This window comes from Monodelphis domestica, chromosome 4, assembly GCF_027887165.1.
Source record: "Monodelphis domestica isolate mMonDom1 chromosome 4, mMonDom1.pri, whole genome shotgun sequence".
NCBI classification, from domain to species: domain Eukaryota; kingdom Metazoa; phylum Chordata; class Mammalia; order Didelphimorphia; family Didelphidae; genus Monodelphis; species Monodelphis domestica.
This window is the reverse complement of record NC_077230.1, coordinates 195,764,443-195,790,586: the sequence shown is the minus strand read 5'-3', so window position 1 is coordinate 195,790,586 and position 26,144 is coordinate 195,764,443. Positions and strand designations below refer to the sequence as shown.

The window sequence follows — 26,144 nt, the reverse complement described above, 5'->3', positions numbered from 1 at the left end:
GTCCTAATATGTAATTGTTTAATTTGTAGATACTGACATATTATGGCAGGGGGAAGAGAAGGGAAGGATATACTGAGACTGTAATTTAAAAAATCTATAGTATGAGATTAAGAGTGTTGAATTTGAGTCTATTGACCTAGGCTCACAGTTCACTTTATGGCCATGGATACTCAGAATCATAAAGCCTCAGTGCCAGACATTGCGCTAAGTGCCTGAGATACAAATACAAGCAAGAGGGAAAGTCTCTGCCCTGGAAAACCTTTACATTAGAATGGAGGAAGACAAAATATAAAGGAAAGTTACAAAGAGAAGGACATGCTTAGAGGTATTGTGGGGAGATACTGGAAAAGAGGCATGAGATCCTGGTTCTTGGCAAGATGAGGCTAAACCTCATCTATGAAAGGTGGGCAACACAGTGGACCCCAAGGTTGAAGGGATGGGGAAGGGAAGGGAAGATGAGAATGATGGTCAGAGTTGATGGCTTAGAAGAGATAACCATTGCCTTTCTCTGTTTGCTTTGATCATCAGTGAGATTTCCAGATTCTAAGAAGTTCCAAATTCCAAGTTGTTACTCATTGGTCAGCTGTGTAGAGATTGGAGAATCAAAACTCATTAGGCAAGGAACACTAGCTCTCCTAAGGTAATGATGGGGAGTTTAACCTCACTTGAAGTTGGCAGGTTGTTCAGACAGCAGTTGGTTGGGCCCAGATCAAAATGAGGCTTTTCTCTCAGCTTCACTTGGATGCTTAGGTACTAATTTTCAAGACATTAAACAATATGTGAACCAGCTTGACAGGAATACAAGAACTTGATATTCAAAAGGAAGTTAGTTGACTCTTGAGACATAAGTCTCAGTCCCTAACTCTTTCAGAGTTTGAATCTGAGCTCTGGGCTCTGAGATAATCCCTATTCCTGTGAAATAACAATATGAATTTGGAGGGGTTTAGAAAGGAAAACACATAGGGATTATGCTTTTATACAAGAGAGAGGAGAAGTATGGGAAAGGAGGGAGAGGGAGAAGGAGGTTTTACAACTTAATCCTGTTGTTTAAAACTCCTAACTAATAATTCTATCTTATAATATCCTAAATTCCTAAGGGCCAGTCCAACAGAAAGTGCAGAGATGTTACATATAGAGTCTTTTGACCAGTAGAGGCTGGAGTCTAGATGAGGAATCCTAGACTGTCTAAAGAATGGCTGGAGCTCTCAATCTTTAGCTTGGTCCACCCAAGGGTAATTGGGACACTCCTATCCACTCTTGTCCAGAGGGCTGCTTACAGGATGATCCAGAGATGTCCACAGGAACACAGATCAGCAACCTCCAGCTTCTTTGTCAGCTGCAAACCCCCAAGAGTCCAACAGTCTCCTCAACGGTTTTGAACCTTTCCCCTGCCAACTCTGCGGATTCTCTGCCTGTCAATCATTCTTATGCACTAAGCATGACATTGCAACACCTGAAATCCTTCCTTCAGATTTCCTGAAAGTTAATTGGTCTTACCTCAGCAGCCTTCTAATTCCTCCTTTGGAGGGGAAATTGTGAAGGATGCAAGGTGATGATACAGCAGGAAAAATCAAGCCTGGAAATTGGAGACTAGAGTTCTGATTCTAGCTCTGTTCTAGGACAAGGCTTAACTACTAATTAATAATGTGGCATTGGACAAGTCACTTCATTTTTCTGGTCCTCAGTTACCTTATCTGTAAAATAAAGAGGTTGGACTGGTTGGTGTTTAAAGTCACTTCCACTTCTAAAAATGTTATCTTTAGATCTCTCCATTTGATTCAATAAATATTTATTAAGTACCTACTCATGTGCTAGGCACTGTACTTAAAGCTGTGGATACCAAGGCAAAATGAAAAGGGTCCCTCAACTCAAAGAAGGAATATCACATGCACACGTACACACACACACACACACACACACACACACACACACGCAAGATAATTTGAGGAAAACTAGCACTAATAATGGGAAGGATCAGAAAAGGGTTTTCCTAGAAAATGGCAGCTGACTGACTTTGGAAAAAGTTCAGAAGTCTGGAGACAAAGTCTAGAAGACAAGGTGATAAACTGAACTAGAATTTCAATAAAGTGAATGAAGAGAAGGGAATAGATGTGAGATACTCTAGAGATAAAATTTAAGAGGACCTGTCACTTGACTGGATATTGGAAATGAGGCAGAGGGTAGAATTAAGAATGAGTTAGGTTTCCAAAGTATGAAGACTGGAAGAACAGGTACTCTTGCCCCAGGAACCTGCCCTTAGGGCTAAATAACTTAAAGCTTAAAGTCAATATCTCTTTCCCTTTCCTGGTTGATAACTGACTAGTGTGAATGTTTCTTCCCACCACCCCCCTTCCCAAACTGATTGCTTATGTAACCCTGGATAAGCCACTAATCTTCTGTAAGCTTTTCCTCCTCATCTGTAACATGTCACACAGGGTTGTCTAAGGACCAAATTAGATAACATGCTTTGTAAAACTCAAAAAACTTTATGAATAAGAACTATTATTATTCTGGTTTGTCTTATTTATGATACTAAAATTTCTGTTAATCTTCCAAAGTGAATTAGCTAATCTTATAAATCCATGCTAATATGAGGTCTTCAACTCTTTCCATATAAAATGAATTTTAACAGCCCAAATAGAAACATAGACTTTTAGAGCTAGGATGGGCCTTGGAGCTTACACTGTCCAATCCCCTTATTTTACAAATAAGATAATTAAGGTCTAAAGAGATGATATGACTTGCCAAAGTTTATAGGCATTTAGTTACACATCTAGTTACAAAAAATGATTGATAAGCTTCAGCATGCATGGATACAGCTGGCTAGTCTCTAGAACAAATCTAGGACTGAAAACTTCCTAGTGCAAAACAAACAACTGTTTGGGAAGTTTTATGTCCCAATATTGTTCCAGAGAATATAGAAGCAGAGAGATCAGTTAAATGATGGTTGTCCTGGAGGGTGGCAAAGAGGGCTTAAACTCAGGTTGTGGCTGTGTGAGAGGATAAGAAGAGATCTGTCTGCCTTTCGTTTGCCATTATCCTCAGGACTTTCATTATTTATGCTAATGACCTTTCTAAGCACCTAACCTTCACAATCCTGGAATCTCATTTCTTCAGAGACAGTGTTCACACAAGGGCATGGTCACAACTGGGAAGATCCTGCATTCTTTTGGAATTATACCTCCTCCAGGATCTAAATCTTTGAAACCGAAATCCCGAACCTCTAATTCCATCTCTCCCACTATCTCATTTGCATCGAGCCTACTCTTTTCAAGTATCTGTGAAGGGTCTACAGCATCTAGCTAATGAGGAAGATGGTTTAGATTTGTTCTGCTCAGCCCGAGGCGAGAGCAAGGATCCACAGATACAAACTAAATATCAGTAGGTTTTGGCACGCTCGCGCGCGCGCTCAGGACTCCTCGGGTTCTTCAAGAACACGTAGATCTGTAGCTAGACTACAATTAGGTACTTTTCAAGACCGCCGCAGGGAGTAAGGCTTGGGCACACGCAGGGAGGGGGTGGGTCTCTCGCTGTGCACGCGGCGCTCGCTCTCGCCCCCTTGGGGAGGGCGCGCGCCATTGCCAGGGCAACGAAGGACGCATTGGAGGAACGCTGCCGCCACTTTCGCTTGGGGCCTCCCCAGGACCCTTCTCGGGCCCCAGTCCCTCCTAGGCTCTGCCATGCTCCGCTTGGCCAGGGGCCGAGTGAGCGCCTTGGCTGGGGACCCAGAGGGCGGGAAGCAGCGGAAGGGAGCCGAGGCTCAGCCTCCTCGGGTGCTCCTTCCGTCCGCGCCGCCCAGGTCCGCATCTGAGCGCATCCTGCAGCGGGGGATATTTGAGATAGATGGGAGAAGCTGCGACGTGGTGCTGAGCAACAGCGCGTTGAGGTGGAGGCCCATCCAGCCTGAGCGCCCCGCTGCCCCGGCGGCCGGTGAGTGGCCCCGCGCAGCGCCTCTCCTCTCCAGGTGCTGCTCCCAGACCCCAGCCCAGGCTGATCCCCTAGTCCTGCGCCCCTCGGGGCTCCTCCTTCTCCCCGCCCCCTGGCAACCGCGTCCCAAAGCCTTCCCTGGGCGACCGTCTCCACGTGTGTTGCCTGGTCCATCGTGTCCTCCAATGCTTCACCAAGCTATCTCTGCCTTTTGCCGGAGCCTGCGTCGCACCTGCTGCCACAAAGTGAACTCAGGACACTGGGTGTGAAGTCCGAATGCAAATTTACTTCATTGTTGAAGTTATAGTTAAAGTGATACAGAAAGAAAGTCATTTGAACAAATTTATTTTTTCTGTTCCTAAAACTACTGACACATATAGCAGGTTCACGTAGTTTCGCTTTCACTTTTATGAGGAACAGTTAGTTTACTCTGAGGGTCTGAGAATAGGAGCTGAATTCCATCGCTTTGCCTTATCTCTACCCTGACCTAGCTAGGTTAAAAAAAAAATTGCGGAGGAAAGTGGAAGGAGCACTTGGAAAAATCTACAGGGAATGTGGATAGATTAGAAAGAGCCCTCCCTTTGAAGTGGAAGAAGGTCTGTGATTAAATCTTACCCCTCCAAGTGGGATGAGGAGCTTTTATACCTTTTTGTGTCATGGACCTTTTTGGCAGGAGACAGGTGAAGCCTATGGAACTTTTCTCAGAATAATATTCATAAATAAAGTGGGTAGGATTACAAAGGGAACAAATTATTTTTAAATTTCATTTTTACTGTCATGCAAAACACTTCCATATGGTTCATTGTTGTAAGGGCAAACTCATACATAATCCAAACCCCCAAATAATACTATAAATATACTGATGTGAAAGACAACTCCAACAGTTTTTTTTTTTCTGAAGGTGGATAGCATTCCCTGTCATAAATCTTTCAGGATTGTTTCAGATTGCTGAGAGTAACCAACTTTTCATAGATAATCATCGTATAATATTGATGCTGTTGTCTACAATGTTCTCCCCTGTTCTACTTATTTCACTCTGCATCAGTTCCTGCAATTCTTTCCAGCTTTTTCTGAAATCATCTTGCTTATCATTTCTTACCATTACCAATATATACCACAATTTGTTCTGCCATTCCTTAATTGATGAATATTCTCTCAATTTCCAATTCTTTGTCACTACAAAAAGAGCTTTTATAAATATTTTGTACAAGTAGGTCCTTTCCCCTTTTTTTCTTTGGGATATAGACTCAGTAGTATGTAGTAGTGGTTTTACTGGATCAAAGGGTATGCACAATTTTATAGCCCTTTGGGTATAGTTCCAAATTGCCCTCCAGAATAATTGGATCAGTTCACAACTCCACCAGCAATGCATTAGTGTCCCAATTTTACCACATCCCCTCCAACATTTATTACTTTCCTTTACTGCAATATTGGCTAATCTGATAGGTGTGAGGTGGTACCTCAGCATTGTTTTAATATGCATTTAATAAATCAAAAGTCATTTAGAACATTTTTTCACATGTTTATTTATGGCTTTGATTTCTTCATCTGAAAATTGCTTGTCAGTTGGGGAATGGCTTATATTCTTATAAATTTGCCTTAGTGATCTATAAATCTGAGAAATTAGACCCTTACCAGAGACATATAAGTTTTTCCCCAGTTTGTTGTTTCTCTTCTAATATCAGTTACATTAGTTTTGTTTGTACAAAAGTTTTTACATTTAATATAATCAAAATTATTCATTTTACATTTTATAATACTCTCTATCTCTTGTTTGGCCACAAATTCTTCCCTTTTCCAAAAATCTTCCAGGTAAACTATTCTGTGTTCTCCTAATTTAGTTATGGTATCACTCTTTATAGAACAAATTATTTTGAATACAGTGATCAAAAATTCCAAAACAAGTTCATAGACTTCAGGTTAAAGAATGCCTGTGTTAGGAGTTGTGTGACCATGGGCAAATCTCCTAGCTTTTCCGAGGCTTGGTTTCCCCATCTGTAAAGTGGAGATATTACCTATAGTGAAAGGCTTAGTGTCCTCTGCACAGGAACACTTGAATTCAGGTTCCCCTTCTGATGCATTCTGGTCTTGTGACACTGGGCAAGTCACTTTACCAGGGCATACTAGTTATGTAAATCTAGGTAAGTCTCAGTGCTCCAAGCAACTTTTTAAGACTCCAAATTACATAAAGTGGCAGCTAGGCTGCTCAGTGGATTGAGAAACAGGTCTGGCGACAGGAGGTCCTAGATTAAAATGTGATCTCAGATACTTCCTAGCTGTGTGAACAAGGCAAATTACTTAACCCCCACTGCCTAGTCCTTACTCCCCTTCTGCCTTGGAACCAAAACATAGTATGGATTCTGTAGATGAAAGGTAAGGTTTTGCTGATGTTTGTTTGTTTGATTGATTTTTAAGACTCCAAATTACAGAGAAAGTGCCTACCTGCATCAGGTGGAGGAATTTCCTCCCTGGGATTTTACCACACAAGTACCTATCCCTTCCCATGATCTTTTGTAAAGTACTTTGCAAATTGCAAGTCCTTATATAAATGCCCATTTTTGTGTCCTTCAGGGAACTTCCTCCACCTAATTGCAATCCATCTGTCATAATTCTTCTTGGTCATCCTAGTCCTCTTGTCTGTGACTGAGTGAGAGTAACTGGTGCACATTAAATTTTCCAAGGTTGTTAATACAATTATAACCAGTTCTGAAGTCCATCTATCCTCGGCAAAATAGAAAAAGGCTGTTTTTTCATATATGGGCTTATTCACAATAATATTTGTTCAATAGTTATCGGGGAAAAACCACAGAATTTTTTTTAAAAATTATTTTATTTGATGGTTTTCATACATTATTCACTGGAAACAAAGATCATTTTCTTTTCCTCCCCTCCCCCCCTTTCCCTCTCCCATAGCCAACGCATGATTCCACTGGTTATCACATGTGTTCTTGACTTGAACCCATTTCCCTGTTGTTGGAATTTGCATTATAGTGTTCATTTAGAGTCTCTCCTCAGTCTTATCCCCTCCAACCCTGTAGTCAAGCAGTTGCTTTTCATCGGTGTTTTTACTCCCACAGTTTATCCTCTGCTTGTGGGTAGTATTTTTTTTTAGATCCCTGCAGATTATTCAGGGAAATTGCATTGATACTAATGGAGAAGTCCATCACCTTCGATTGTACCACAATGTATCAGTCTCTGTGTACAATGTTTTCCTGGTTCTGCTCCTTTCGCTCTGCATCACTTCCTGGAGGTTGTTCCAGTCTCCATGGAATTCCTCCACTTTATTATTCCTTTTAGCACAATAGTATTCCATCACCAACATATACCACAATTTGTTCAGCCATTCTCCAATTGAAGGGCATCCCCTCATTTTACAATTTTTGGCCACCACAAAGATCGCAGCTATGAATATTCTTGTACAAGTCTTTTTGTCCATTATCTCTTTGGGGTACAAGCCCAGCAGTGCTATGGCTGGATCAAAGGGCAGACATTCTTTTATCGCCCTTTGGGCATAGTTCCAAATTGCCCTCCAGAATGGTTGGATCAGTTCACAACTCCACCAGCAATGAATTAATGTCCCCACTTTGCCACATCCCCTCCAGCATTCATTACTTTCCTCTGCTGTCATGTTAGCCAATCTGCTAGGTGTGAGGTGATACCTCAGAGTTGTTTTGATTTGCATCTCTCTGATTATAAGAGATGTAGAGCACTTTTTCATGTGCTTATTAATAGTTTTGATTTCTTTGGCTGAGCTGCCTGTTCATGTCCCTTGCCCATTTGTCAATTGGAGAATGGCTTGATTTTTTGTACAATTGATTTAGTTCTTTATAAATTTGAGTAATTAAACCTTTGTCAGAGGTTTTTATGAAGATTGTTTCCCAATTTGTTGCTACCCTTCTGATTTTGGTTACATTGGTTTTGTTTGTACAAAAACTTTTTAATTTGATGTAATCCAGATTATTTATTTTGCATTTTGTAACTCTTTCTAATTCTTGCTTGGTTTTGAAGTATTTCCCTTCCCAAAGGTCTGACATGTATACTATTCTGTGTTCGCCTAATTTTCTTATAGTTTCCTTCTTTATGTTCAAGTCATTCACCCATTTTGAATTTATCTTGGTGTAGGGTGTGAGGTGTTGATCTAAACCTAATCTTTCCCACACTGTCCTCCAATCTTCCCAGAAGTTTTTATGAAATAGTGGATTTTTGTCCCAAAAGCTGGGATCTTTGGGTTTGTCATATACTGTCTTGCTGAGGTTGCTTGCCCCCAGTCTATTCTACTGATCCTCCTTTCTGTCTCTTAGCCAGTACCAAATTGTTTTGATGACTGCTGCTTTGTAATATAGTCTGAGATCTGGGACTGCAAGACCCCCTTCCTTTGTATTTTTTTTCATTATTTCCCTGGATATCCTTGATCTTTTGTTCTTCCAAATGAACTTTGTTATGGTTTTTTCTAAATCAGTAAAAAAATTTTTTGGAAGTTCCATGGGTATGACACTAAATAGATAGATGAGTTTGGGTAGGATGGTCATTTTTATTATATTGGCTCATCCTACTCATGAGCAGTTAATGTTCTTCCAATTGTTCAAGTCTAGTTTTAGTTGTGTGGAAAGTGTTTTGTAGTTGTGTTCATATAGATCCTGTGTTTGTCTCGGGAGATAGATTCCTAAGTATTTTATTTTGTCTATAGTAATTTTGAATGGGATTTCTCTTTCTAGTTCTTGCTGCTGAGCTGTGTCGGAATTATATAGAAATGCTGATGACTTATGTGGGTTTATTTTGTATCCTGCAACTTTGCTAAAGTTGTTGATTATTTCGATTAGCTTTTTGGTTGAATCTCTAGGATTCTTTAAGTAGACCATCATGTCATCTGCAAAGAGCGATAAGTTGGTCTCCTCCTTGCCTATTTTGATGCCTTCAATTTCTTTTTCTTCTCTAATTGCTACTGCTAGTGTTTCTAATACAATGTCAAATAATAGAGGTGATAATGGGTATCCTTGTTTCACTCCTGATCTTAATGGGAATGGATATAGTTTATCCCCATTGCAGATGATATTAGCTGATGGTTTTAGATATATACTGTTTATTATTTTTAGGAATGACCCCTCTATTCCTATGCTTTCTAGTGTTTTTAATAGGAATGAGTGTTGTATTTTCTCAAAGGCTTTTTCTGCATCTATTGAGATAATCATGTGATTCTTGTTGGTTTGCTTGTTGATGTGGTCAATTATGTGGATAGTTTTCCTAATGTTGAACCAGCCCTGCATCCCTGGTATAAATCCTACTTGATCATGGTGGATGACCCTTCTAATCACTTGCTGGAGTCTTTTTGCTAGTATCCTATTTAAGATTTGTGCATCTATATTCATTAGGGAGATTGGTCTATAATTTTCTTTCTCTGTTTTTGGCCTGCCTGGTTTTGGAATCAGTACCATGCTTGTGTCATAAAAGGAGTTTGGTAGAACTCCCTCTTTGCTTATTATGTCAAATAGTTTGTATAGTATTGGGATTAACTGTTCTCTGAATGTTTGATAGAATTCACTGGTGAATCCATCAGGCCCTGGGGATTTTTTCTTAGGCTTGATGGTTTGTTGGATTTCATTTTCTGAAATGGGATTATTTAAGAATTCTATTTCTTCTTCTGTTAGTCTAGGCAGTTTGTATTTTTGTATATATTCATCCATATTACCTAAATTGGTGTATTTATTGCCATATAATTGGGCAAAGTAATTTTTAATGATTGTCTTAATTTCCTCTTCATTGGAGGTGCTGTCCCCCTTTTCATCCTTGATGCTGTTAATTTGCCTTTCTTCTTTCCTTTTTTTAATTAGATTAACCAGTACTTTGTCTATTTTGTCTGTTTTTTCAAAGTACCAGCTTCTAGTCTTGTTTATTAGCTTAATAGTTCTGTCACTTTCTATTTTATTAATTTCTCCCTTAATTTTTAGGATCTCTAGTATGGTTTTCTTCTGGGGGTTTTTAATTTGTTCATTCTCAAGTTTTTTGATTTGCATTTCCAATTCCTTGGTCTCTGTCCTCCCTAATTTGTTAATATATGCGTTCAGGGATATGAATTTTCCTCTAAGTACTGCCTTGGCTGCATCCCATAAGGTTTGAAACGATGTTTCGCCTTTGTCATTTTCTTCAACGAAATTGTTAGTTGTTTCTATGATTTCTTCTCTAACTATCCGATTTTGGAGTATCATGTTATTTAATTTCCAATTAATTTTTGATTTGGGTCTCCATGTACCCTTGCCGATCAATATTTTAATTGCCTTGTGATCTGAAAAGGCTGCATTTATTATTTCTGCTTTTCTGCATTTGAGTGCCATGTTTCTATGACCTAGTGTATGATCTATTTTTGTGAATGTGCCATGTGGTGCTGAAAAGAAGGTGTATTCTTTTTTGTCCCTATTTATTTTTCTCCATATGTCTATTAACTCTAATTTTTCTAAGATTTCATTCACCTCTTTTACCTCTTTCTTGTTTACTTTTTGGTTTGATTTATCTAAATTTGATAATGGTTGTTTCAAGTCTCCCACTAATATGGTTTTACTGTCTATTTCCTCCTTCAATTCTCCTAGTTTCTCCATTAAAATTTTGGATGCTATACCATTTGGTGCATACATGTTGATTAGTGATATTTCCTCATTGTCTATACTCCCTTTTAGCAGAATATATTTACCTTCCCTATCCCTTTTGATCAGGTCTATTTGTGCTTTGGCTTTGTCAGATATCATGATTGCAACTCCTGCCTTCTTTCTATCAGTTGAGGCCCAAAAGGTCTTACTCCAACCTTTAATTCTAACCTTGTGAGTGTCAACCCGTCTCATATGTGTTTCTTGAAGACAACATATGGTAGGGTTTTGGGTTCTAATCCAATCTGCTATTTGTCTATGTTTTATGGGTGAGTTCATCCCATTCACGTTCAAAGTTATGATTGTTATTTGTGGATTCGTTGGCATTTTGATATCTTCCCCTAGTTCTGACCTTTCTTCTTTAGCTTTCTCCTTTTGAACCAGTGATTTACTTTAGGTCAGTCCCCCTAGTCCCCTCCCTTGAGATGCTTCCCTTTCTAGCCCCTCCCTTTTTATGCTCCCTTCCCCTCCCCCCTCTCCTTCCTTCCCTTTTTGTACTCCCTTCCCCCTCCCCCTCCTTAATTTTCCTTTCTTTCTTGCCCTAATGGATAAGATAGAATTCAGGATCCCACTGGATCTAGATGTTCTTCCCTCTCAGATTTGATTTCACTGAGAGTAAGTTTTAAGTAATTCCACTTCAAGCTCTCTTCCTCTCCTTCTCATATGAGAGTTCTTCCCCTCCCCTTCCCATGTGTATCTTTATATGGGAAAGATTATTCTATTAAGTCCCCCCCTATTTCTTGAAGTTAATCTTAGTATTATCGCGGTTCCCCCCTCCCTTTTCCTTTCTTTGCCCCCACTTTCCCCAAATCTTCTTAATGCCCCAATCTTTCCCTATGCATGTTTCTTCTAACTACTCTTATGATGATACAATTTATGAGAGTTACACAAAACATTTTCCCCACATATTAATATATATAATTTTATGTAAATGTAGTCCTTATAGAAGAGAGTTTGACTTAAAGAGAAAGATAAGATTTATCTCCTTTTCCCTTTCTTTCATATTTACCTTTTCATGTTTCTCTTGCTTTCTGTGCTTGGATATCGAACTTTCCACAGAGCTCTGGTCTTTTCTTAGCAAATGCTTGGAAATCTTCTATTTTGTTGAATGCCCATACTTTCCCCTGGAAGTATATAGTCAGTTTTTCTGGGTAGTTGATTCTTGGTTGGAGACCCAGCTCTCTTGCCTTTCTAAATATTGTGTTCCATGCTTTGCGGTCTCTTAGTGTGTTAGCCGCTAAGTCGTGTGTGATCCTTATGGGAGCCCCCTTATATCTGAAGCTCTTCTTCTTGGCTTCTTGTAGGATTTTCTCCTTTACTTGGAAGCTCTTGAATTTGGCAATTACATTCCTAGGGGTTGTCTTTTGGGGATTTAGTATAGAAGGTGTTCTATGAATCCTTTCTATTTCTATTTTGCCCCCTTGCTCCAGAACGTGAGGGCAATTTTCTTTTATAATCTCCTGTAGAATAATATCGAGTTTATTGTTTATCTCTGGTTTTTCTGGGAGACCGATAATTCGGAGATTTTCTCTTCTCCCTCTGTTTTCCAGGTCTGTGACCTTCTCAGTGAGATATTTTATGTTTTCTTCTAATTCATTAATTTTTTGGGTTTGCTTTATTGATTCTTGCTGTTTTATCATCTCGCTTTCTTCGAGGTGCTTAATTCTGGTCGTTAGGGACTGGTTTTGCTTTTCAGCCTTGTCTGCCCTTCTATTGGATGCTTTGAACTCTTTTTCCAATTGAGCAGTCTTATCTGTCAGACTGCTGATCTCTTTCTCCCATTTTTCTTTCCAGGTTTCCATCTTTTTGGTAAGCTCCAGTTTGAGATCTTCCAGAGCTTGTTGATAGTTTCCATTTTGGGAGGCGTGTTCTGAATTTTTTTGGATTTCCTCCTCATTCTCCTCTTTTCCTTGGGTACTTCCACCATAAAAGTTTTCAATAGTCACTTTTTTCCCTTTCTTCCTGGAGGCTTGATTTTGGGCCATGTGAGCCATCCCTTTGGTGGTTTTATTCCCCTTTCCTTTTTGGTCTGGGATATGGGTTATATGGGTGGTTTTTCTGTGAATTTAGGTTGCTTCAGACTAGTTCTTCCCAGCCTCCGAGGTTTCTTAGAGCTCTGGGTCCCTGATCACAGCCACACTGCCCAGGTGTTCAGCTCCGCCCAGATAATCAATGTGTGGTCCACCCCTGGTGTTTAACTCCGTGGAGATGTTTAGTGCAGCCTCCCCAAGTACAGCTCCGCTGAAGAGCTGGATTCTCCAGTGAAACCGCCCTGAGACGTTTTTTCCTGGCAGTCCCCAGATCCCAAGGACCCTGGAGTGCCCCCCCAGACAGAGACGTTCCCCACTCACTCGCTGTCCCGGTGAGCGCTCAGGTAGCTCACTCTGGTTTAGTGGGGGAGGTGGGGCGGGGGAAGGGTGGCTCAGTTCACTTTTCTGTGCAAGCTTTTCCTCCTTATTATAGTGTGGAAATGTTCAAGCCCCACATACCTTCACCTCTGTGGAGTACTGGGAGTACTGGGGTGTCCTTCTGTTCCTCCAAAGGTGATTTTTATGCTCCTTTGATGTAGTCTATTTCATTTGGTGCCGGGGAGAGGAAGCATGTGGCGTCTAGATTGCAGCCATGATTACCCGGAAGTCAACAACAGAATTTTTAAAACTAAGTACATTCAAAATAAATTCAATCAACCTTCACTTCAATCAGAATAATATTGAATCCAGTAATATATGAACTGAAAATCACAAAGTTAAACCATAACAAAAAATGCAATAGAATACAGAGATTTTTTTATAAACCAATGGAGTCTGAAATGCCTTAGAATATAGCCTTTAGTCTTTAAAGTTCCTTATGTATGTTTATCCATTTAAATGTATCAGTTCACCTGTAGGCAGCGTGTTGCAAAGTTCTGTTTATAATGCTCCAGTTCTACCTCTCTTCTGTTAACTCCACCTGACTTCTCCCTTTCACTATTGTCTCTTTGTGTACTTTTAGAAAGAAATGTCTTACTAGTTTCTCTGCCTTTGGATGCTCCATTTACTAATCACCCAATCACCTGCCCCCACCCCACCCCACCCCAATTTGTCATTCCAGATGTTTTGAGAAACCAAATAATCTTTCAATTGTTGTTTTCTTTCCAAGAATATTTTAAATGTTTCTTTTTAAATTAAATATTCATCTTTTTTATTCATGTTTAAGCTTTGATTTGTAGGGTAGGTCACCTTCAGTTACATCCTGACCCTTGTTTCTCTTCAGAATACATCATCTCAAACCCTTCTACATTTTCTGATCATCTTGTAATATTTAAATTTCCTTTCCTTTTATTAAAGACCTCTTGTTTGTCTGTATAACTTTTTTTTTTCTGAATTGACTTGTTAAATCTTACCACTATATGCTTAGAAATTTGTGGCCTGGCTGCTATTTGATATTTCACATTGTATTTCATTTTCTCAAATATTCTGGATAGTTTTCTTATTTCCTGCATCATGGTGTTCAATTTTTTTGAGAGACTTATAATCCTTAGGCTATTTCTATGCAACTTATCTTCAAGATCTTGATGTTTTATTTGGATAAAGAATATGTTTTCTTTTCATGTTATTGTTTTATGCTTCCTTTCTTCTAGATTGCCCTTTAGTCTAGTTTTGGACGCATTCCAAATCAATTGTTGTCTCTTTTGTTTCTTTAATGAGACTTGCCATCACAGATTCAAGTACAGTCAATCCTTAACATTTTCAAATTTAACTTTTCCAACTACAAGTATTCTCATGGTTTTATTAGAAACCTCGTTTTCACTTTTTTGTTGGCAACCATGCACATTGGGCTGAGTGACAGAGAAAAAAATAATTGTGCCACTCACAGTTTCCAAGTTTGATGGGTAGCTTGGTATAATCGACTAGCTAGAGTCATTAAGATTGTTGATCCCATCACCAATTGAAGCTTCAATGTTAAATGTCACCTTAACTTTGCTATGTTTGCATACTCTGAAACCCTGAAGGATTTAATAAAGGAAGTAGATTATTTCAAGTTGGTACATCCTTCACTATCTCCAGTGTCATCCACTAGTTGTGAAGGACAGTGCTGGAAGTGATGTTGAGCTCTCATCAGTTTCAGATTGTTTCAACAGTTTTGATTGAAGTCCCAGCAAACCTTCCCTCAATCTTCAGAGGGTGGTCAAGGCAGAGAGGTTTACATCAATATACTGTTGTGGTTTGTCTGTTTTTGAAAAGAACAAATGACATCACAGGGTGATGACTTGCAATGAATTGAATTTAAGTGAGGCAGAGTTGCACAGTGGTCAGCATCATTCTTTATTATAGTCATCGAAGTTCAATGGAAAGACAAAAGTCAAGACAATTGGCAATGGTCTGGGATATATTTTTAGAAATCTCTAGCAAAAGACTATAATATTTGATGGTCGCAGGGACTTAAACTCCTGTTTCCCATAGGTTGAATGTATTGATTGTTTTCTAGGAATGTGTCCCCCACCATGAAAATTGAATATTGACAATAGTTTTTTTCTGAAAAAAATATTTTTTCCTGCAGATGGTAAAGTCTACTTTCATAATTCTCATTTGTTTTTTAAACTGTTCAGTAATAGCATGTTTTGGTTTCAAATTTGGTTTCATAGGATCTTCTGTCACTGTAAAGAAGGAAGTGAAGATTGGATGTGGGATTAGGTTTTGTTGCAAGAATGTAGATTGGGATTTTGTGCCAGTTAGTGAAGCCTCAATATTGGTAGTATGGTGGGTGGTAGGTCAGAGGGTGCTGTATGAACTCAGGTAGATATCAGTTTTATGTTTTTTTCTTCATTTTGGTTTGTAAGTATTCAAGATGTTAAATCAATATAGGTTCTAGGTAATCAGTGGTGTCAAACTCAAATAGGAATGGGGCCACTAAGTATATAAGGCTGCATGTTGACTTGGAAAAGCACATGATAATATTATCTGTTTTGTTGTATTTTTATTTATTTTGTTAAATACTTACCAATTACATTTTTAATCTGGTTTGGGCCATGCTTCAGAGTTTTATAGGATACAAACAGCCTGCATTTGACATCTTTGTCCTAGCTCGCAGAGAAAACTTTTAAGTTTTATTTTTGATGCATCATTTCTGTTTGGGGGAGCTTTGAGAGGTAATAGAGATAAGAAAATATCTAGTTTTCCATTTCATTGATCACATAATCCCTAACTATTGGTTCTTACCCTTTCTTTCCTTTTAAACTCTTCTTGATGATCACCCCTCTGCACTTAGGGGTTGTTTTGCTCATGCTTAATCTCTCCTTAGAAATACCCTCCATTTTATACCCCCCCCCCCTTTTGCTCTCCCTATTTCTGATTCCTTGTTGATTTTAATGCATTTCTACACCAAACTCTGTGTATGTTCTAATTTCCTTCGACCAGTTCAGATAAAAGTGAGATTCGGGTGATGCATTCCCCCTGCCCCTTCATCGTTTGTATAAATTCATATTTGTACACTCCAATTATGTGCAACTTGCCCTCTTCCTATTATTTATTTTGTTTTAACAGTTCCTCTTCTCCCATAGTCATTAACTTCTATTTGGTGAGTTCTGATTTTTAAGGAATCTGTTACTTGGGTTTAGATTGTATACCTCTTGCTTTAAGCTTTAATTCTTTTATCCAGTGTTTCTTCCATAGCTTTCAATGATTTTCCAATTCATTCTTTTATTGCTTTCATTTTATTTATATCACTTTTAACTCTAAAAATTCTTATATTATTTCTTCTAAGAATTCCAATTGCTACGAGAAATAAACCTCTGTTTTTATTGTAGGTGTTTTGAAGTTATTATTTTCTGGATTTGTGTTATTGCCATCTCTATCATCATAGCTCTTTACCTTTTTTTGTTTACTTATTTTTCCAGTGATCTGCTCTGAACAATCTGGTATTGCACTAGGGTAAAATTTGGGGGCAGAATTTGTGATCCCTGCCCTCTGAGAGAGTGCCCCGGACACTTAATGCCATGGATGGGCTATAGAGTTCATGATTTAATCTGGGACAATGCTCCATTTGAAGGTCTGGGTACAGAGTCTGGACTAAATTTGAACCACTTGTGTCCTCTCTTGATGCTGGAATTTAATAAGAGACAGAACTCTCCTCTCCCAAGCTTTCACTAGTTCTGCTCTTCTTACATCTACTAAAGAGGAAAGTCTTAGGAAAATACCTAGGGACAAATCTGATGTTTGAGATTCTATACACACACACCTCAGTAAGAGATGTATACTGAACTCTTAGATATTTGTAAGAATTTGACTACTTTCCAATTTCTTTTTTTAATTTACTGGCTGACTTTAAAAAAAAAAGAATAAAATACTAGGATTTGCAGTGATTTTGCAAAAGTTTCATGAATAGGGAATCTTCATCCAAAGAAATGTTATTCATTGTAACCTATTTTTAGGGGTATCTTTCCATAAAATGACTTATAAAACATAGAAAAGCCTTATAATGTTAAATAGTAGTTTATAAGTTGAACATACTGATTATTTCATATGCCACTTTAGCCAAAGGACTATTATTTTTTTTTAAATTTAGAATATTTTCCATGGTTACATGATTCATGGTCCCTGCCCCCTTCCCTCCCCTCCTCCCAGAGCTGACAAGCAATTACACTGGGTTATACATGTATCATTGTTCAAAACCTATTTCTGTATTACTCATATTTTTAATAGAGTAATCTTTTAACATCAGATCCTCAATCATATCTCCATCAAACGATGTGATCGATCATATGTTTTTCTTCTTCATTTCTGTTTCCACAATTCTTTTTCTGGATGTGGAGAGCATTCTTTCTCATTAAGTTCTCTGCATTGTCCTGGGTCATTGCATTGCTGCTAGTAGAAAAGTCTTTCAATTGTACCATAATGTGTCAGTCTTTGTGTACAATGTTCTCCTGTTTCTGCTCCTTTCACTCTATATCAATACCTGGAGGTCTTTCCAGTTCACGTGGAATTCCTTCAGTTCATTATTCCTTTCAGCTCAATAATATTTCATCACCATCAGATACCACAGTTTTGTTTAGCCATTCCCCAATTGGACACCCCCCCCCCATTTTCCAATTTTTTGCCATCACAGAGAACACAGCTATAAATATTTTTGTACAAGTCTTTTTCCTTATAAGTCTTTTTTGGGTACAAACTGAGCAGTGCTATGGCTGGATCAAAGAGCAGGCAGTCTTTTAAAGCCCTTTGTGCATAGTTCCGAATCACCCTATGGAATGGTTGGACCAATTTATAACTCCACCAGCAGTGAATTAGTGTCCCAATTTTGCCACATCCCCTCCAACATTTACCACTTTCCTTTGCTGCTATATTGTCCAGCAAAGTACTATTGTTGATCAAGAATTAATCTTTCATTGATCATCTCAGGCTTTAGGTTAATATTCTAGGCTGGATTGAGAATGATTATTTCTGTATTAAATACATTTTGGCTTTCAGCATTTCAACTTCATAAATTTATTTATATAATAGTTTAAATACAAATCAGCTGAAGCCACACAAAAATATTTGGCCAGGTCAAAGAGCTTTGTAGTTTAAATTTGCAACTAAAACCCATTCAAACTTTTGATATCAGATTGCAAATAGAAGTGTTATATTTAGACATCAAGAAAAAGTCCAACTTTGTGGACTTTATGTTCTACTATGGGATTACTTCTACATGACCAACTTTACAATTTCAGGAGTACACATTTATTATATTTAATTCAATCATCTTATGTTTTTAATTTGTTTGTTCATGTTCTCCCATAGTAGGATAGGTATCTGAAGCCCCTTCTAAAAATCTGATCACCTAAAACTGAAAAAGTTCAGGGTGAGAATTTCTTATTATCTCCATTTTTAGACCAGAGATATCAAATACACATATATGGGAGGCCTTAAAAAATCCTGCATACATGAGATTAAAATGCAATTGGGAAGTATTTAACAAAATAAATAAAAATGCAACAGATTAGAGACCATATTAATATGTGGTTTTCCTTTCTTTCCTTCTTTTTCTCTTTCTCTCTTTAAAAAATCATTACTTTCCATCTTTGCGTATTGGTTCTAAGGCCCAAGAAGCTTGCCAGGGACCCCTAGCTAGAAATTGTCTGGAGTCATATTTGAACCCAGAACCTCCTGTCTCTAAGCCTGGCTCTCAATCTACTGATTCACCTAGCTGCCCCTAATATGGGGTTTTGTGTCCATATATCCCCATAGGGATCCTTTTATATGGTTAATGACCTTTATCAAATAGTACTTGAGTTTGACCTCATCGATTTATCTTATTTCCTGAGTAGCAGCCCCAATCCCTTTAAAAATATTTAGCTAGTTCTATGGATATAGTTTTCTCAAGATAGCCTGTTTTACCCCTGTTCTGGTCCAGGTGTGACTTGGGCTCAACTTGGGGTTCAATTGAACTAAATGCCCCTCTCACCTAGGCAAGTGCTGGAGTCAGCTCTCACTGGTTCTGAAAGCTGATTCTTAAATTTTTGATAGGAGCAACTGCATTGTGGAAACTGGCAAATGCTACAAATGAGAGTTTGATTCAGTTGTTGATTGTCTGGATTTAAATAAATGATGGAGAAAATGCTAATGATGTAGATTAAATTTAAAAGTAATCTGGAATTTTCTGCGAGCCAGTCATTAAACATTTACTAGCCTACTCAGCCCTAAATCATCCCCCCTCACCCCTTCCCTTCACAAGACTTAGCAGCAAGGTATATCAGGCCTGAGGAGTCCCTGCCCTTATGCTTTTATACTCTGGGTATGACTTTTATACTTAAGTAATTAAGCCTTAGTCCCCTGGGCCATATACATCTTGAGGACAGTTTCATTGCCTTCTAGGCAATGGGAATAGCTGATGCTCCCACCACAATTCCATCTTTCAAACAAAAGGAAACTCTTCATCTACCTCAAGTTCTAAATAGTTGGTTACATAAAGAGTTGAAAACCCTATCTCTTCTAAAAATATGTACGACTGTCCCTCTCAAGGCATACTTTTTCAAAAGAAGACATAGGCACTATTCTTTTGCTTCTGAATGCTGCTCTACAGCCTTTTTATATAATTGAGAAAACAATAAAGAATGATGAACCCTACAAAAAGCCTAACCACTTTTATCAATCTTTTATACCATAGATAAAATGTCCATTCAGTGAATAAAAAAATTCATCTAAATATAGACCTACTATTGATATTTCTTCTAAGACTATAGCATAGTAGTACTAGCCAAATCAAACCAGGCAGGAATATTCTTCTTGGACGAAATGCCAATTTTAAATGATATAAAACAAAAATGTTTATAAAGCCTCCTTTCTTTTATTCTTGTAACAAAAATAACTTGATTCAGTAGAAAGAGTGCTTTGTTATAGGACCTGAATTCATATCCTGTGTAACTTTAGGCAAATTAGCTAACTGCCTGGACCTCAGTTTCCTTATCTGTAAAATATCTTAGTTGAGCTAGATAGCCTCTAAGATTTCTTCCAAATTTATCACTGTCATTCTTTTATGAACTTGGTATAGATATTAGATTATCTGTATAATTGTTCTCTACCTATAGGAAATTGAAAAAGAAGCATGCTGTCTGTATTTTTAGCATAATTTTGTCATTCTTATTACCAGTGGATTTAAATGCCAGGGTCTCACGAACCTCTGATACAGGTGTGCCTGAGTGGAGGTCTTAGAGGTTGTCAGATTTTCAGCTGCTGCTGACATTTGACCCATAATCTTGATCATCCAATGATTTTGATGTTCTTTGTGCCTAAAACCTTAGGCTCTTTTTTTTTCATAGCTTGGCACACTGGAACCACACTCTTCTACTCTAAAAAAAACCCCACTTTTCTGATTTATATACTTAAAAATGTTTTATAATTACAGTATTGTTGTATTAGTATTTTAACAAGCAAAAAAGATGAAATGATAGCGGAAACAATGGTTTGATCTTCTGAGCATGCCAATTTATTTATTGTTTATTAAGCACACTAATTGCCTAATAAATCTGGACCAAACCCCTTCCTCAGCTTAGGGATGGTCTCAGACTATCAGGAGTGGGGAGAAACAGACTTTTATAAATTAAAACAATTAACCAAATAAAGCCAATTAATTAAAAAGAAACAAAACAACATTAGATAATCTGATTTCTAATTGGAGGAAAGATTAGAGGGTTTCTGAGTTGGGAGGGGTAGAGTAAACTTGTATGGTCCTCTGAATTCAAGAAAAGAGGTGGCACATTCCTCCTTGAGTATCAATAAACAGTCAAAAGAACATGGAAGCAATAATTGATTGATCAGTATGGGGTCATTTTTCAGATAAGAAAGATAGGCTGCTTGAAATGTACAATTTATGAGAAACCTTCCTACATCATTCTTAGTATTTAACTGAATTTCTGAGCAACATAACCTAGATCCTTTTTTTCCCTTTTTAAATTTAGAATATTTTTCCATGGTTACATGATTCGTGATTCCCCCCACCCTGCTCTTTCCTCCCCCTTCCCAAAGCTTACAAGCAGTTATACATGTATACATAAAAAAACCTAAGCTGGGTTATACATGTATCATTGTTCAAAACCTATTTCCATGTTATTCATATCTGCTGTAGAGTGATCTTTTAATGCCAAAAGCCTAATCATATTCATATGGAACTACATGATCGATCATATGCTTTTCTTCTGCATTTCTGCTCCCACAGTTCTTTCTCTGGATGTGGATAGTGTTCTTTCTCATAAGTTCCTTTGGAATTTCTTGGATCATTGCATTGCTGCTAGTAGAGAAGTCCATTACATTCGATTGTACCACAATGTATCAGTCTCTGTGTACAATGTTTTCCTGGTTCTGCTCCTTTCACTCTGCATCAATTCCTGGAGGTCATTCCAGTCCCCACTTTATTATTCCTTTGAACACAATAGTATTACATCACCAACATATACCACAGTTTGTTCAGTCATTCCCCAATTGAAGGGCATCCCCTCATTTTCCAATTTTTTTGCCACCACAAAGAGCACAGCTATGAACATTTTTGTACAAGTCTTTTTCCTTATTATTTCTTTGGGGTACAAACCCAGCAGTGCTATGGCTGGGTCAAAGGGCAGACAATGTTTTAAAGCCCTTTGAGCATAATTCCAAATTGCCCTCCACAATGGTTGGACCAATTCATAACTCTACCAGCAATGTATTAGTGTCCCAATTTTGCCACATTTATCATTTTCCTTTGCTGCCATATTGGCCAATATGCTAGGTGTAAGGTGGTACCTCAGAGTTGCATAACCTAAATCCTTGATTAAGGGTCTCTAAATAGCATGTACAGGTGGTTCAAATTCTCAGCCATTTAGGCCTAAGTTCAAACAATACAATAAGATTTTCTCGCAATCATATAATTGAATACATTTTCTTCACAGGACAGAATCTGAACTGGGCACATAACTGAATTAGAAAGGGAACTAAACTTAGTTCAAAATTGAGTTGGTGCTGTTCACTCAATTGCCTCAGTTGACCTCTTACTGCCCTAATCCTCTCAATTTTCTCACAAAATTACATATTTTACTATTATACATACATACATATTTGTCCAGATTTTTTTTCACTTGTGTCTGATTTAGGGTTTTCTTGGCAAAGAAACTGGAGTGTTTTGCCATTTTCTTTTCTATATCATTTTACAGATGAAGAAAATGAGGCAAGAAGGTTTAAGTAACTTGACCAGGGTCACACAGCTAGTAAGTTCCTGAGGCCAGAAATAAAGCAGACATAATTGTTTTATTTCTCCTGTATTCTATGAGATTTCTAGGAGAATAGAAAAGCTTATAGGTAGATTCTGTGAAGGGATGAGTAAAGATTGGTTTAAGGCATCATAATAACAAAACTATGTTTATATGGAACTTTACGGTTTAAAAAACACTTTGCATGCAATAATTCAAGCTCATCTGCTTGGCATTTAAAGCATTCCCTAATATAGCACTAGCCTATCTTTCCAGGTTTTTTACACATTATTTTTCTTCACACATTTTGCAGTCCAGCCAAACCTGTCTCTTTGTTGCTCTGCACAAATGATGTTTCATTCTCGGTCTCCAAGGTTTTATACAGATTATCTTAATAGCTGGAATGTTTTTTCTCCTCATCCCAAAATGTTATATGATAGGCATATTGATTCAATTGATTTAAACCTAAGAAATATAAAGGCATAGGATTTTAGCGCTGTAAGGAAACCTTATCTCCATTCTTTTTATGGATTGGGTCCAAGAGGTTAAATAACTTACCTGAGATCACTTAGGATTGACCCTTATGCCAACTGTAAACATGATCTGCCCTTGAGCAAAGTACTTGGCAATTAGTTAACATTGGCTTTCCGGCCACTGTGTTCACATATATTCCTTAGCCCAGATCTTAAACTCATCTGCCACTTTTTTTCCTGAAGCTTTTAATATAGCATTAAGATAGGGACTAGACCTATGATTTCATTGTTTAAAGTATGAAACACAAAACATATTTAACAAAGATGAATTCTGTGTTATAAAAAAGTCAAGGACAAATAAAATAAGTAGTATGGGAAGAAAAGAGAAACCAGAAGACAGGATAGTGCTACATAACATCACGATGCCACTAGTGGCCTTAGTCATAGTTTTGGCATAGGGAAATATTCTGAATCAATGAATAAATGAAGCTTTTATGAGGTCAGATTTTCATATTTGCAAGAGGGCCCCTAGTCTATGCTTTCTCCCCCTACACTTTAAGCATTTGAGACCTTAGGATATTTTTTTGCTACTGACTCTTTTCTTGGATTTTATCTTCTGGGAATTTTTGGTTCTTATTGTTACTGCTGTTCTTTCTTTGTGGCAAATCTCTCTATATAACTTGGGGTATATATGTAAGCAGTCTACTCTTTCTCCCATCCCTTTTTTCCCTCTTTTTATTAGATCTACAAAACACCTGGCAAACATATTCTTGCCAACCTTTGTTAAACATAATGCATTTCTGGCCAAGAATCTGTCATCTCTAAACTGTAAACATTGATTTAGAAATACAAATTCCCTTCTTTGATAATACCTTGTTAGGCAGGTACTAACTTTTCAAAATATATTTTCTCTTCTATGTCCCTATCTTTCAGTGGGCAGCAGTGAAGAAAACACAACCTGTGTCCTGGTGATTTTCAGCTTCTTGCCCAATATTTCATAAATGTGAAGCCTTTCAGACTCTGTGAGGCTTTAAATGTCAAACTGAGCAATTTGTATTTTGTCCTAGAGTCAGTAGGGAACCACAGAAGGCTCCTGAATATCAGATTGTCCTGGCCAGACGTGTGCTTTAGGAATATTAAGATTGGAGAGAAGAGAGACTCAAAGCCAACTTGGGCTGTTCCAAAAGGCCAGGTGAGAGGTAACGAGCATCTGATCTAGTTAAATATTGTGGAAGAAGAAACAGTCAAATTTGTCCACTGATGAGATATAGTTTGGTATTGGAAAGTGTGGGGTAAGAGTTTGAACCTTTGAACCTGGGTGACTTGGGTCTTGTAAATCCCTCATCTGTAAAACAAAGGCATTAGACAAGGTTATCTCTCATGTTTGTTGTTATTGTTGTTTTAGCAGCAGGCAGGAGGTCCAAAACAGTACAATTGTGAAAGAACAAATGATAGCAATCATAACTAACATAATGCTTTTATAGATTGGTAAATTTTTCTAAGTACTTTATATATATCTATATATCTATATCTATATCTATATCTATATATCTATATCTATATAAACCTTAACTCATCTGAGCTTTACAATACCTTGGTGAGTGTAATTAGGGAGTCATTAGGGAGGAAACTGAGGCTTAGAGATTAAATTTCTTGTCTATTATCATATAGTAAAGTAAGAGTTAGACTTGGGATTGGATCCCTGATTTTCTTGAACTGAATTCCACCATCCTTTTTACTAGGATAAAACAAGAGTAGAGATCCTAGATAGGGGCTCAGGCTATTCCTAGAGCATTCAGTAGTCAGTCAGTCAGCCTAGGTCAGAGCTGGTGGCTGACTTAGGATCCAGTTCAAGTAAGAGATCATGGATAAAGGTACAGGTGCTTGGTAGTAAGGTTAATGGAAGTCAGGAAGGTAAAGTTAAAAGCTAAGCAGAGGTTAAGAGCATTGTATTAGAGGCTGTAAGCAGAGGTCATCCAATATGTTGGATCATTCCTTGGGGAATATATATTTTTTCTTAATAAAGTCAAACCAATTGCTTTTATTCTTAGATCCTGAAGTTAGCTGTTAGTTTAACCCTCTAGTTAGTATTCTGGTTGTTAAAGGAATATCATCCACATGTTCCAGATTTATGTGGGATGAAGGAAGTATTATTATCCCCAAGTTGCTCATGATATCCTTGTTGAGGGAAGAGGAATGAAGAGATGGGAGAGAAAAGGGTCACTCTTTTTAGTTTAATTTGTGATAAGGTCCCCAGTGCCAGCTATAATTGTTTGGGAAAGGGGGAAGTGACAGATTGGAGAGTATAAATCTTCATACCTCACTGGATAGTTCATCCTTTGGAGACTCTATAGTTCATTGCTATTAAGAACCCTGACAAGGCTTAACATAAAAGGAAAAGAGAACATCTATAGTATTCAAGGCTCAAAGGACAAGGGCTATGAAAGATAGTCTGTTACAGAAAGATTCCAGGAGCTATCAGAAATGGAAATATAGGAGAGGGGAAGGTATCAGAATAGATAGATGAAAGGGATAGAGATGAGTTAAGCAGAAGCATAAAAGGATTTCAAAGGAAGAAGTCATGAAGACTTTTTTTTGGCAACTTGTCCTCTAAATAGAACAAATAACTTCTCTTGTCTGGCTATGTATCTTGGACAAGTCTCTTAGATGGAGTTATATAGAGGTGTCCAAGATCTCTTCCAGTTCAAAATCTGTGCTCCAGGGAAGGGAAGAGAAGAGAAGGCCAGTTTCACTGTCCACTACCAGGATCACCACACTATCCCTCCAAACTTATTCTATGCATTTATTAACAAGATTTTTTTTCTGCATGTGCTAAGTATCTTCCCTCTCATCTAGTTCCTCCAAATCCTTCCTGTCTTATATGTTGTAGATCGTGTAATAATGACTATAATCATTAACATTCACATAACCTTTTAAGGCTTGCAAAATGCTTTTCATATATTATCTCATTTGATGCTTACAGCAATTCATTAAGTAGGTGCTGTTATTATCCCCATTTTAGATATGAGAAAACTAAAACTGAAAAGATAAGTGACTTGCTTAGGATCATACTGCTAGCAAAATCCAAACTCAGGTCGGCAGGGCCATAAGTAATTTAAAAAATGGATGAAATTACTATGATTCTCTCCAATCTCCTTCATTTTCTTCTACCTTCTAGATTTCCCTTTCTAGTTTGTAAGTATAAGTTTTAGAAAGCTCATTTTTAGGTTTAAATTTAATGGTTACAGTTACATAGTTTCTGACCACATGTTGCCTTTCAGAGACTATTCTTAGTATAACTTGGACTTCAATTGTATTCTTTTAGTAAGGTGTAGGGGGAAGCAATTGAGATAAACAAAGCTTATGTGTTAAAAGTGGGAATGCTCCAGTGATTATGTAATATGTAAATATAAATACATGAAAGCTGCTATTTAA

General features: G+C 37.8%; 1 protein-coding gene across 1 annotated transcript in view; it reads left to right on the top strand.

Moving 5' to 3' along the window:
- Window positions 1-3,436: 3,436 nt before the first annotated feature.
- The window catches only part of CERKL (ceramide kinase like), a 173,267-nt gene continuing 150,559 nt past the window's right edge, over window positions 3,437-26,144 (top strand). Inside the window, exon 1 of the mRNA XM_001377714.4 lies at window positions 3,437-3,930. Coding sequence (XP_001377751.1) covers window positions 3,681-3,930 — 250 coding nt within the window. The 5' untranslated portion in view covers window positions 3,437-3,680. The remainder of the gene's footprint in view (window positions 3,931-26,144) is intronic.